The sequence below is a fragment of the Colossoma macropomum genome, unplaced genomic scaffold (genome assembly GCF_904425465.1).
Source record: "Colossoma macropomum unplaced genomic scaffold, Colossoma_macropomum, whole genome shotgun sequence".
NCBI lineage: Eukaryota > Metazoa > Chordata > Actinopteri > Characiformes > Serrasalmidae > Colossoma > Colossoma macropomum.
In genome coordinates this window covers 34,936,028-34,950,003 of record NW_023494803.1, presented here as the reverse complement: position 1 = coordinate 34,950,003, position 13,976 = coordinate 34,936,028, and the positions used below count along the sequence as shown (strand labels likewise).

At 38.9% G+C, this 13,976-nt stretch overlaps 1 protein-coding gene across 2 annotated transcripts in view; it reads right to left on the bottom strand.

Annotated features, from left to right (window-relative positions):
- Positions 1 to 13,976, bottom strand: part of babam2 (BRISC and BRCA1 A complex member 2) — a 104,153-nt gene that overhangs the window by 71,637 nt on the left and 18,540 nt on the right. For both annotated transcript variants that reach the window (XM_036593623.1, XM_036593624.1), the window contains exons 5-6: positions 2,561 to 2,755; positions 245 to 319 (exon numbers count right to left, since the gene is read on the bottom strand). In XM_036593623.1, coding sequence (XP_036449516.1) covers positions 245 to 319; positions 2,561 to 2,755 — 270 coding nt within the window. The remainder of the gene's footprint in view (positions 1 to 244; positions 320 to 2,560; positions 2,756 to 13,976) is intronic.

Here is a 13,976-nt window from a genome sequence, read left to right as displayed (position 1 = left end):
CATTGAGGAGAAATCTGGAACTAAACTTTGTTCTTCAAATTAGCTCACAAAACGTCAACAACTTTTTAAGACTTTTGGATCTATTATTATATGGTGTGTTTACATGCAATTACACTCTAACTGCTTAGATAAATGATTTTAAACAATTTGTATAGGTGCCTAAGACTTCTACACAGTACTTGGTGTATATTGTGTCTCTTTGTACCTGGGTCTGTGCATCTATTAAGAGTTGCAGCTGCCCTACCTTGAGCAGATAGATGGGAATGTTGCTGAAATCCACAGGGAGTTTGAGCAGGAAGCGAGCAGAGAACTCTCCTGTCTGCAAAACAGCCATGACGTTCATTAGAATACATACAAACACACAAAAAAAAGTATATGTTGAAGGTTGTAATAAGACTGAACTATGTGTTAGGGGGAATCAGCCTATGGCAGTCATGAAGTAAATGTTTAGTATGATTCTGATGAACAGAGAGGAGTAGAGCCAAGATGTTTTTCTTACAGCTTTCACTAGTCTAACAGTGTTGCATTTTCAACAAATTCATGGGATGTCACTTTTCTTAATTTTTGCTGAAATTTAAAAACTTGAAACAATGCGCTGTGCAAATCACATAAATTCATGTTAATTTAAAGACCTTGGGCCGTTTCTTCATTTTTATCAAATCTTAACAAAAGCAGATTACCGTTTCTTGTTGACAGTCATGCTACATGCATTCTTTGAGTTGCATCATCATAATATAAGCACTTCTTCAGCATTTCCTAATCGTTGTCTGTTATCCCACAAACCACAGCTATATTTGCCACATCCCTTAAGAGGTAGAGCCCATGAAGCAAGACATACACCCACATACACACCCACACTCAGCACTGTTCCCAAATTTGCTTGTATTGAGAAACAACTTAAAGGACAGCAGCAGGATGTTGTGCTCCTTTTGGGTTGGTATGTTTGGAGCAGTTGTGCAATTTTCTTGTTTCTACAAGTAGTCTACTGAGATTGTGCTCCAAGGTAGCTGTTCGTAAGGTTTACATAGCAAAGCAGTGACACTAAAGCTGGCAGTAGCCTTCAGAAAACAAAAGAAGTAAACAAAATCGAACTACCCTGAACGCACGTCTTACAACACATGGATTTAGACCAAGAACCATCAGGGGAAGGTCTCAGAACAAACAACACAGTGATTGGTACCAATGGCAGTCAGGGGAAGGTCTTAGAACAATTAGTGATTAGTACCAATCGCATTTAGCAGGAGGTCTCAGAACAAATGACACAGTGACTAGTACCAATCACAGCCAGGGGAAGGTCTTTATAATAATTAGTGATTAGTACCAGTCGCATATCGGGAAGGGGGAGGTCTCAAAACAAATGACACAGTGATCAATACTGATCACAGTCGGGAAAGTCACAGAACTGTTAACGCAGTGCTTAGGACCAATCACAGTCAGCAGGAGGCTAGAACAAATGGTGCAGTGATTAGTATCACCAGCACAACAAAATCACCTTTCTTTGTCTTACAAAACAGAGCTTTTGACTGATCAGACCATAAAACAGACATGTGCTCCTCAAAAGTCCAGTTTCAGTGCTTTTGGTTTCAGTAACCTCTTCCTCTTCTTCTGTGCCCGTAACCAGTGGTTTCTTTGAAATAATACTTCCAAGTTAGACCACCTTCAAACAATTTTCCTCTGAACTTCAAGGGACATTTAGTTGATGTAGACTTTTGACTTGAAAGTAGTGATGTTTGACAGTCTTGGCCATAGAAGCATTCACATTCAGTGTTTCAACTGTGTTTAGACTTCTAATGGGTTCCAAACTGAAACAGCTTTAGTTTCCAAAAATGCAAAATTTGTAATTATGTGCAGCAGTAAAATATTTAATGATTTTTCACTCAAGTATGATGAAATAGTAAGTGCTTACAGAAAAATGTTGCAATGAAAACCGCTGCTATCGCCCCCTGTAGTCAACAAATATGTTTCAAAGACGATAGTTGTGACCTGTAAGCATTTTCCCCAAAACGTAACTGGATCCTCAGAATCACAAGGTCAGTGAGGAGTCAAACAATGTATATTACATGGAAACTAACACTGCTGCACATTGAACTGACATCATAAGTCTGGCAACTCTACTAAAATACCCTGTGAAAACAAACAGGCATCGTCAAATGAGGTAGTTAAACTGCTTTGGCATTAGCAGCCTACAATTTGAGTAGCTGATTTAAAGAATAGACTTCCTTTTAAGCAATGTCATTTCCACGTGCAGGAATAATAGCTTGTTTGTAGCATCTATGTAGCTTTGCTCATATTTCATGCTTCTTAAAAACCCTGTAATTCAGAGGATCCAGTGACACTTTAGGAGGAAATGTAGCACAAAACAAATCAGGTTTGGAACCTTTTGTGTTTACCACTGGGCATGACGATGTAGATTTTCGAAAACATCACTCATTTTCCCCACAGAGAAAACCTGCTTAGACCTGGAGTTCCTAATGTGGGCATGATGTCGACTACAGAAGGACGCATAGCTGAGATATGTTTTCAAAGACACATCTGCATATGCATTAGTAAATGCATTTACCCAGCTGTTCTTGCGGCCAGCGTAGATTTCCATGCTGCGGCCGTAGTTGGGGTCCTCTAGCAGGCTATCGTACTCAAAAAGCAGGCGTGAGCTGTCCCTTAGTCGTTGGCACTGGTACTGATGGTACTGCTGCAGGAGCTCCTTCACCAGCTGCAGGAGGCACTCAGGGTCTGCAGCATCCCAGGCCACCAGATGCTACAAACAAACAAATATACAATAAGATTCCTGTACACTTCAGTGGAAAGACATCTTAGTGTAATAAAATACACAATTTCAGCTTGTCACTGTATTAATTGAATAGAACAAAGGCAGGCAAGCAGACACATCTGTAACGTCCACTGCAAGTTTTTGATTGCTTATAGCTTGAAGCGTAGCGCTGCAAAGTTAAAGGCTAAGCTTGACTGGTGATTATTCATGAGCCAAGTTATAATGCTGGATGGAATTTAACACACATGAACAGTGCATTTTGTTCTTAATTGCAACAACAGATTGGATGATTAACACAGCAGCTGCAATGCCACGCTTTGAAAAACTGTTCATTCACAGGGTATTTCAAATCTTTCAACATCTCCCTACTACATGCAAGGTCAGGAGTTTGAAAGGACAAATTGGACAGACAGTGTAGTGGTAAAAGATTATAGGTATCTGTTTTGCATACAGTACTGTGCAAAAGTCAGAGACCATGCTTCATTTGATTTTGAGTCATTAACTACACATAGTTTTATTTTTCAGTCTCATCTCCCAAGTTAAGTCTTAGAAGTTGGTTAGATTTTCAGTTTCTCACAACATCAAACACAATCAGTAAAGTTGACATCAGGGCTCTGGAGCAGTCAGTCCTGTTCTGAGAACACCATCAGCTTATTTGTTTGTTTTGTGGATGTTCTTCTTTTTTGTCATTTTCTTAGTTATGGCTTCTTGACAGCTACACATCCTTTCTGTGCTGAGTTGTCTTCTCACAGTGGAATGGACGGACAGATCTAAAGCAAGAGTGGACCTTGATTTTCTCCTCCCCCTCAAAAATGAAAGCTTTAAGTGTTGTTTACCTGATGGTGGCAGTTTTGGTGGTCTACGGTTTTCTGTATTATCTAAAATTTTCAAAGGATATAATAATTTTTTAAACTCCATTTTACAAAACTCCTGTCTTCTCTCTGATTTTTGCTAAGTACTGTATATATTTTTTTCAGAGATCCATGAAATTAATGACAAATTACATTATTATTATTAAGCTATTAAAAAAAACATTACAATAGATTATTCACTAACTACTATGAAGAAACATTAAACTGTGGACAAACATATGAGTTCTTGCAGATTAAAGTGTTAAAAAAGACTGCGAAGTTCTAATACTGTTTGTCTGAAGAAAAAAGCTATGGAGATGACACACAGCACTGGTATAAGAAAGCCTCAGCTTGCCTACAGAATCGCAGACATAAAAACAGTGATCAACGAAATCTGATCAGGGCTCAGTCAGCCTTAACTACAACAATCCGGACTTGGTGAGCCAGTCAGGCCTGATCTTCCTCCTCTGGGGAAAACGGCAGCCCCACAGGATATCCTGATTCAAAGAGGCTGCTTTCATCCTCTGACCCTTTGTGCCTCGGTCCAGACGCCAGGACTGTGGAATTCAGCCATCCTCTGCCAAAGCATTTCAACAATGTGCCGCAAAAAGACGGGAACTATAGGCTACTCAAGATTAATGTGAAAAGAGGAAAAGACTGTTCATTTACAGGGAGAGATAAGGAAGCTTGCAGCCTTGTGCCGATGCCATTTGGTCCGCATAGTGCACAATGGTTTAGAATTTGAGGATTTTACAAGCAATTAAGAACAGGATGTTTCGAAAATGCGTTGTAAACACAGGACTAATAATCCAAGTGTTGGCATCGAGGTTGGGGGTACGTGTAGCAGCGAGCGGAGCTGAGTGGGTGTACGCCCGTAACGATGCTTGCTGTTCCAGAGGCTGCGTGAGCGGGGGGAACCTCGCATGCCAGCACGGTCTGCTTCCTTCTTGTTCACAGACCTCGCCTCCTACAAGCTGACCTCATTTGCATAGGTGATCCCAATTTGCATGAGCTTGCCTGACGAGGGCAGCGAACAGGTATGCAAATAACACAGCGGAAGGGCAAAAAAACCAAATCGCCACCTTTTCACGAAGCGCTCCACCATCCTCCTCGCTTGGCCTAATTCTACCAAACAGCGCTCTGCCTCTCCAAGGGGAACATTGCTCCCTGATGCGTGAAGCATACGAGAACTCAAATTAAATTCTAGTGACAACGTTGTGAATAAAAAAGAAAAACAAAAACGACAGGCACTAAATACATCTACTCCAATGAGTAAATAAGCATTTCGATGATCAGTAAAGGATGGCCCTCAGCAGTTGAGGGTTAAGAATCAGACAAACAAATAAACAAGCCTTTTTTGCAGTCGCCAGGCTGAAAACAAAACACGCGCCGTGTCTTAATGAGTTTGGCACACTCTGTTTTAGACTTTCGAATGAGGCCGATGCAATTCCAGCCTGATTTTCAGTGCTTCCATGACTCATTCTGTCTACAAGCCTCATTGAGTCATAGATGGGCAGGACAGAAGCAGCGACAGAGGACGGTGGACGTCCATTCGGGCGCACATTATGTAACTTATTAAGTGCACAATCCAGAGCACAGAGCTGAGCTTTATGGATCAAATCAAAACGTCTCGAGCTGATGGAGGGAAGGAGGAAGAATGTTAAGAGAGATACTGAGGGCTCAGTTGTGCTCTACATAATGATCAAGAACAGTACCTGCTATGTGGAGGTAATTCTAAGAAGACCACAGCAGGCCATTCACATAATACTAGTGAGCATACAGACATACACAAACAGATCTGAATTTCTTTCCTCTAAAACATTATCTTAAAGGGCTCTTGTACATGTAACTAGTCCATTTCTGTCCATTTTCTCTGAACCTCAAATGTGCTATAAACCAGTTGCACTAAGCCAACCCATGGCCCTGAGCCTCCACTAATACAGAAATAGCAATTCAGAGGAAACACTGTGCCTCATGATAATAGAGTAAATGGAGCAGACTGTGCAAGAGCCTTTCTCTGTATGGATTCCATTGCTTCTCAAATCGACACCCGGGGAATTTCCCTAAAAGGCCTATTTGGAGTTTTGAGTTTAACTGTGCTGACCCCCTATTCACTCCACTCATTCTTTCAGATTATAAGAACACAATGATTCATGACTCCCTCATCATTTTATTTCTCTTCTTTGCATTGCCCTGGTGGAAAAGCAAATGTTATGATCCATTCTAGATAAATTGTTAAGATTCCACGTAGGAGGAGCAGTCATGAGAAAGTTCAGGAGAGGAGTTGTTTCCTGGACAGTGTTTTACTTTACAAATTGACATGACTTCACTGTCCAGACTTGTTCTCTGCAAGTACCAGGAGTACTGCTTGTGAGATCACTGTGGCTTTGTTACTCATGGAGTTAAATGTCCATCAAAAACACGAAAACCCACAACTGATTCTCACGAGTTGAACTTGAGCAGATTATTCAAAAAAATGTAAATACTCTACTGTACCACTTTACAAGACATTCTGAGTTCTAATGTTGCCAAGTTGTAAAAAGGCTCATTTCGTCATGTGATTCATGCCAAGAAGCTTCATTTTGCTTCAAGTTGGCGTCCGCTGCAAAGGCCAGAAATAGCTCATCAGCCTCTTAAGTGCTTTGGCAAAAATGGACTTTCAAGTACGTAGAGTACAACCAAGCTATTTCTGCTGTTTTTTTTTTCACAGAGACCCCAAATAGAAGTGGTCACATCAAGCATCTAAAGCATTCAACATCTGAGCACAATGCCAGACTGAACTGACAGAAGTAATCATCATCGAACCACTGATGATGCCATAACCGCAGCCCAAACCATCCACTAAGGTGGCCTAGTATTCACTACAGCCCCGATGACCAGTCACTGCTCTATCAATACTCTTGCTCTGTGCGCCTAGGTCAGAGGTCAAACCCATTATCACTACTATAATGAGAGAGCAGAGTGTTGTGGCATGACTCTGGCTGGTCAGCAGCAGAGCTGAAAATAACCGGCCCTGATCAGGGCACAATAGTGCGGCCGTGTGCGCTGACCTCTGTCCATCTGGCCGTCTGGCTACACGTCCCTCTAAGGATCAATATCAGGGAGGAGAAAGAGACCATTGTGTTTGAATGGGCTGGGCTTATTCTCTCTGCTGGTGCAGGAAGCTGGGGTGAGGGCAGGACACTCGCGCTGGTGATGTCGTCATCGTTCCAGCCTGTCAGCATTTACCAGCAGGAACGGGATTCCCGAAAAAGTGTGGGCAAGAAAGAAAACACAAAGATGGTCATTGAAGGATGGGTGGAGGAAAAGGGAGAAAAATGGAGACAGGAAAAGAGGAAAAGATACTAAAATATACTAGAGCTGTCGCTATTACTTGATTAAACTTTTCACACACACACACACACACACATTTTCTGAAACCACTTATCCTTCTGGGTTAAACTGTTCAATTAAGGAATTGAAATCACTGATTCCATTCAGCTTTTTGATGAATCAGCAGTGATTAGCTGGTCATTTTCATGATAATAATGCATATTTTAAATTCTCCTGCTCTCTCTTATAGTACAAAACAGAACCTAATGGACACAAATAGAGTGAGGTCCAAAAGTCTTAGACCACACTGAAAATCTTTGGGGTTTCTACACTTAAACCTGGCAATGAAAATAGAAAGTTCTAGAATGTTAAAAAAGTTATGACAAGGAAAATGAAGAAGAAACATTCAAGATTTTGTACAATTTCCAGGTTACTATTGAAATGTAGGACAAATTTGTGACATTGATATTATGACTTTGTACCAATAGGTCCTTTTAGAGCGTAGAATAGAATCATCTCCTTCTTACTGAAGCTCGTATTCAGAAGACTTGACTTGATCTACTTATCAATGTTTTTTGCACAAACTTGTGGTGTCCATGCTGGCTTAATAACAAAGTGCACACTGTCATTAAGGCAAAAGAGCAAACAAATACTAAGAAATTCTGAAATTAATGTTAAAATTTAAATTATTTTTCTTTTAATTCAAATTGTTAAAAATTGTGTTAAATTAGAAAAAGAATACAACATTTGGCATCTTCACCAGTGATCACTAGTGATTTTCCTATACTTAGTTTAACTATATTTTCAAATAAGTCTTTTCTCAAGCCATCTATGCTCATTTGTTTCCAAAAAATATTTTGTATTCTTTTGTTATTTGTTACTGCTCAGTTGAATTGTTTAGCCTATGTTAAAAATTCTGATTACCCATTAAAATAAATCAATAGATTACTCAGTTACCAACAAAACGAGCCTGACAGCTCACAAAAAACTTGGTGTCAGGATTTTCATCCAAAAGATTTCCGTGGCCCTACAGCCTACAGCGGACTGAAAGTGATCTACAGCCCACAATGACAGTGGCAGTGTCACAGTTGTGTTGAGGCTATAACTGAGAACAATAAAACAAAGGCCTACACAGGTACAGTGATTCAATATTTACAGTCTTTCTGACTCACTCAGAAAAAGTCCAGTCTGCCTGGAAACTAATTCTTATTCTGGGGAGGACAAAGCCATCTTTCACCTCTTTGACCACAGCAATAAGTGTACGTGTACACAAGCACACACACACACACACACACACACCCCCACACACACACACACACACACACACACACATACACACACATACACACACACACATACACACACATACACACATACACATAAGCACAGACACAGCATGTAAGTCTTCTTCCTTGGAAGACACTTCAGTTCAGATGAGACTCTCTGAAGCTTTTGCAGGGTTTAATGTAAAAATGCCCAGAAAGCTTCTCCATTCCTAGTAAATACATATGCACTGTGACGTCATAGCTGTACAAACAGCCAAAAAAAAACCAAGATTTTGCAGAATATTTAGGAAACGCTGGGCTACTGTGCTAAAATGTCTGTATTTCATTCATTTTACTGCAGTTCAAATAGGAGTGGAGAAATTAATTGGTTCTTAGATGCATCACAAAACGCTACATAAGAAAGCAACTTTGCACCCATCAACAGCAACCACTTTGGTAAACTGCTAACTGGCTAATCCAGCAATATACAGAGTTATATGAGGTGTCAGGTAACATCTTTCCTACTTCGCTACTCTGTTGTTGCTGTCGGGACAAAACCTTGTATCTCCATTTTTCATTTTTTGACTTTTTTCGACAAAGGCAGTTGCCCTTTACGTTGCGTCCGACAGAAATGGTCCAAAACAACTTGGGAAAAATTATTTCTCCATTTACATCCAATAAAAGTGAAGAACACTTTTCTTTGTCCTGTAAAGTTAGGTTTTAGGTTTTGTTCCGACAGCAGCGATTATATATAAGCTAACAGTACGTGTTAATGACAAATTTAGGAGGAAAAAAAAAATCATAATGGAATTTAAAAATCATTTTATAATCTTCGCACCCTGAATAGAAACTGTATCAAAGAGAGATTCTCTCATATAATCTACAAATAAATGTCAACTTTCTCTATAGAACAGAAATTCGAGCAGATTTAGTCTCAATTTCTACTGACAGATATACACATGAAAAATACTGGATAGTGGCATCGGCGCAAAATTCCCATATTGGTGCATCCCTGCTGGTAGCACCATTGTGGTTAAATGAGCTACATGTCAGTTTGCAGAAGTAATGGCACTTTCACTTGGACAGCCTGCTACTGCTGACGAGGGAAGTGTCTGCGTTTTAGACAAGTTTGGCATGAGATTGTGGGCTAGACAGAACTTTTGAAAAGTGGAACAGGATGTTCTATGCTGACAGATGAGGGACTGAATCTCAATTAATGTTTGCAATGGGTTTATATTTATTTTGTGTATTTTTTGTGTTTTTTAAACAGACATCATACCAGTCATCATAACAGGTGTCACAATAATTCACTGAAATGAGAATTGAAAGTGCTGTTTATATCCTGTTTTGACTGTTTCCTCTCTGTAACCAGATGTTCTTTTTAGAACAGCAACAATAAATAAGTTAGAAATACGACTTCAAAAGCTGTAATATGTATATGTGTGTGGCCCAATGTTAATCTGTGCCACAGACAGATGTGCCGTGGGCACGACGCCTCCACACGCTGCCATTTCTCTGTGGTGTTTAGAGGGAACACCCAGTTTTTCGAACCCTAGCACCGAACTCCCACATAGAACAGAGTGGCCAGCTGGAGCGGTACCATATCTGCCCATTCTGAGAGGTGCTGTGAAGTTTGTTCTCTGTAAACAGCTGATACATCATCCAAACAACTGGCATGAGTCAGGTAAAATGAACCCAGTGGCAAATCTTCAAGGGGGTCCCTATAGCTTACAGCGGTCGGAAACTGACCTTTAGTTCATGATGACAATGACAGTGTGATAGTTGTGCTGAGGCTACAACTAAAAAAGACCTTCACAGGTACAGTGATTCATTATTTGCAGTCTTTCTGACTCATTCGGTACAGTAAATGATGGGCAAAATACCAACGCTAAGATCAAATAAACAAGTCAAATCAAACTTCACTCCAACCCCAAGGCCGTAATAAAACTGAAAATCTAATAAAATTAGCACTCTTGGTCTTAAATTCATGTTAATTCTTTTCATTTTACTAGATCAGAAATAAAACGTGAAGTCCTACTGAGAGATGACCCCAAAAAAACTGTGATTAAGTTGTTTGTTTAGCAATCCAAGTGCCCAATGTACATTTTAAACTGCATTACTTTTCCAAAACAGTCCTGGAAACTGGAAGATAATCTACGGCGACATAATAAGTGTCTAATTCATGCTGAATCCAATTTGTGGTGATGAAACTATGTGGACAGCTGCTGTCTGAAATTCAGTGATAATTATGTAAGCCTTATATATTTGTTTAAGCATCTGAGTGATTTCAGAGTCATTGGCAACCAGTACCAACAAATCATAGCAATCTTAAGAAGCATATTAAAGAAAACAGAAAAGAGTATTAAATTAATCTGAGCCAGTGTCTAATTCCAGTGTGGGCAAGTGTTCTGTTTTTCTCTTGAAAGTGCCAAATTTAAGATCACACTAAATTGAACTTGTCATGTGTTTAAAAGGACTTGGCTTAAGATGTCCACAGTGTTCTCTACCCACGATTATTCCTCATTACTAAAAGTAAAAAATGCCCCTAATAGGCACAAGCAGTAAAACAGACACACACAGTAAACTACTACATGAGCTTAATATTAGGGATGCACTATTAGGGAAACTGTGGGCCAATGTTGGCATACCTGCCAATACAGATACCAATTCAGATAACCATACATTTATAAAATGTAGAAATTAGGACTAGAATCGCCTGAAATAAGCATTACAGGTACACTACCATTCGAAAGGAATCAGCTGTCATATTAATAATTGTTATTCAGCATCAAACGTTACAGCGCAGATTAATGTTGTAAACTAGACACCAAAATATAAACCAATGTTTTACTAAAAGTGTGAAGCACTGCTCTTAAGAAGAACCAAAAACTGAGGTGCATCACATCTAAAAACAGCAAGTGTTATTGAATTATAAACTATAATTTTCTGTTTACAGTCATTTCTACCCCCAAAATTACTATGAATAGTTATGTGATCAGTGAGATTTGATCACTGCTTTTCGAATATGAGGCACTCTGGGTATTAATTGTTGTAAGTTCATTCTCAATGCTATACAGCTTTCTCAATTATTATGGAATCATCTACAGTGCCGTTCAGCATCACAAAAATAATCATATTGGCATCATATTAGCATCATTTTATACATGTACAGTGGGGTCCCCTCTACCAGAAAAAGAAAGTTTTGAAAAAAAAAAATGAAAACAGTGAACAGTTATGGCAAACAGAATGAAGAAGAAATATTCAAGATTTTGCGCTACGTCTACGATTTTCTATTCAAATTTAAGCAAATTTGTAACATTATGTTGACGCCTTTGTACCAAAAGGTCAGATTTTTTTTTAGTTTCATCTCTTCCATCGATGCTCGTGCTCAGACCATTCTCATGTAAATTTTGTCTACTCATCAAAGGTTTTGCACAAGCTTGTGGAGTCCAGCTTAAGGTCAAGCTGTCATTAACGTAAATGAGGGACATACCAAATACTGATAAATTTTATAATTCATGTAAATATTTCAATTTCTACTTTTTACTCAAACTGCTATACTGATAATTTGTAATGAAAAATAAAAAAGAATGTACAATAAAAGCATTTTCACTAGTGGTCTCATACTTCTGGACCCCACTGGTTTCATATTAACGAAAATAGTTTAGTATAAATGTTAAAAAAAAAGGCAAAATAAATAAAACAGACATTTTAGCACAATAGCTCAGTGCTGCTTAAATATTCTACTGTTCTGGAACAAAACAAATACCGGTTTGAGATATCGGCTAAATATAAACATCTGTCCGACGCTGATAATTTTTCTTTTAGCAAATTATCTGCCAATACGGATATGATTCAGAATCATGCATCCCTACTGAATAACTAACCAAAGTACAAAAAGAGAACACCTCCAACGCCTAACATTACCTTAACTGTTACCTTACATGACCTTAACAGTTTTCAGATTTCAGAGGAAAAAAAGGGTCCGCACCCATCCGTTCCAGCATAATTCTCTCTCTCTTTCCCAAAGTGGCCATCATCAGTTACAGCCGCGAATGTGATGAAACAAAGGTCTGAAAACATTCCCATGTCTGTTAGTGGGCTATGCAGATAATGGCTGGAGTGATCACAGAGGCTCGTAACTGTGCAGAACAGGAAGGAAGAGGAAACGGGGTAGTCGAGTGTGCCCAGGTTGGCCTGACTCTCTTTATGGTCACTTGGGGCCCCATTGTTGTGGCCTTTTACGGGACACAAGCTGTTCCCTCCTCACAAAAGGAAGAGCAAAAACTCTGCCAGAAAGTTGGACCTTTATCCACAGGTCGGTTATATTTGCCTCATCTCTCCTTCAGTGATGTTAATAAAAAGGGCACATAGGAAAAACTTGCATGATCGCTACTAGGGTTAACACGCTACCAGCCTTCACCTACTGGACGAAAAACCTACTACAATCAAAGAAGGCTGCAATAAACAAATAAGCTCCCAACCAAATGCTGAATGCTTTAGTGTGTGCTGTGAGTAACGGTGGTCAATGTGAAGCATACATACATACATACATACATACATACATACGTACATATATACACACACACACACAGAAAATTAGGTGTAATTTAAGACTGATTTACGCAAATGATCTGTTTTGGATTTACTACTCTATGCTGTGCCTTTTTCAAAACACAGTCTAGGCTGAAACAACCCTTATAACTTCTTTGTGAGTAGGCTGTATATGTGCATATATGCAAATATGTTGGTGACGTCACCAAAACAATACATTCAAAATGTGCTGATTTTGCAGCTTAAAGTTCATATATATAATTGAGGATGCTCATGTGTTTCACATTTCAACACACAGTATACATTTAAATATTTAGTTTGTCTAAGATTTGATTAAAAAAACACCAGCAGTAAAAAAACAACTACAAGTACAATTATGTTAATTCCACAATTCATATACTGTATAGCACTAAATCCAATTACACCTAATTTTGCTTTCTCTGTAAAGAAAAAAAACAGTTGGCTAATGTCCTTTAAATCCTCACAATCTCCTCCATATACTCAAAAAATCATATTGTGACAATTTGTCCCAACAACTATAACATATCATCATATTGCCCAGCCCTAGCTGCGATATCCTGACCAGTCACAGTCGTTCCCTGGCTGACTGGATGAATCAAGGCATTTGTGTGGTCCGACAAATGTAAATTATTTTGGCGAAAATATTGTACAACAATCTTTGTGTTGTGTTATGTATCAAAATTTGTCACAATTCATTCATCTTTATGCCTACTTTCTCAACTCTCTTTATCCCTCAGAATTAAACAGGCAGCTTGTGTTACTGTGTCTTTAAGACTGATTTACGCAAATGATCTGTTTCGGATTTACTACTCTATGTTGTGCCTTATTCAAAACACAGTCTAGGCTGAAACAACCCTTATAACTTCTTTGTAAGTAGGCTGTGTATGTGCATATATGCAAATGTGTTGGTGACGTCACCAAAACAATACATTCAAAACGTGCTGATTTTGCAGCTTAAAGTTCATATATGGACTGTATGTATAGGTGTGTGACTGGTACATTTTGAATCATCATCGAATGATTTTATATTAAATTTTAGGAAAAAAATCCATAATATAGGTCCTTTAATCATTACTGGCACTGTTGAAGAACCACCTTTTCCTTTCAGTCCAGTTTTTTTGATTGGTTTACTGTTATTTTTAGTGGTCATTTCTAATTTAACAGGACAGATAATGATTTTAGCATACTTTTAACATACGACAGTCT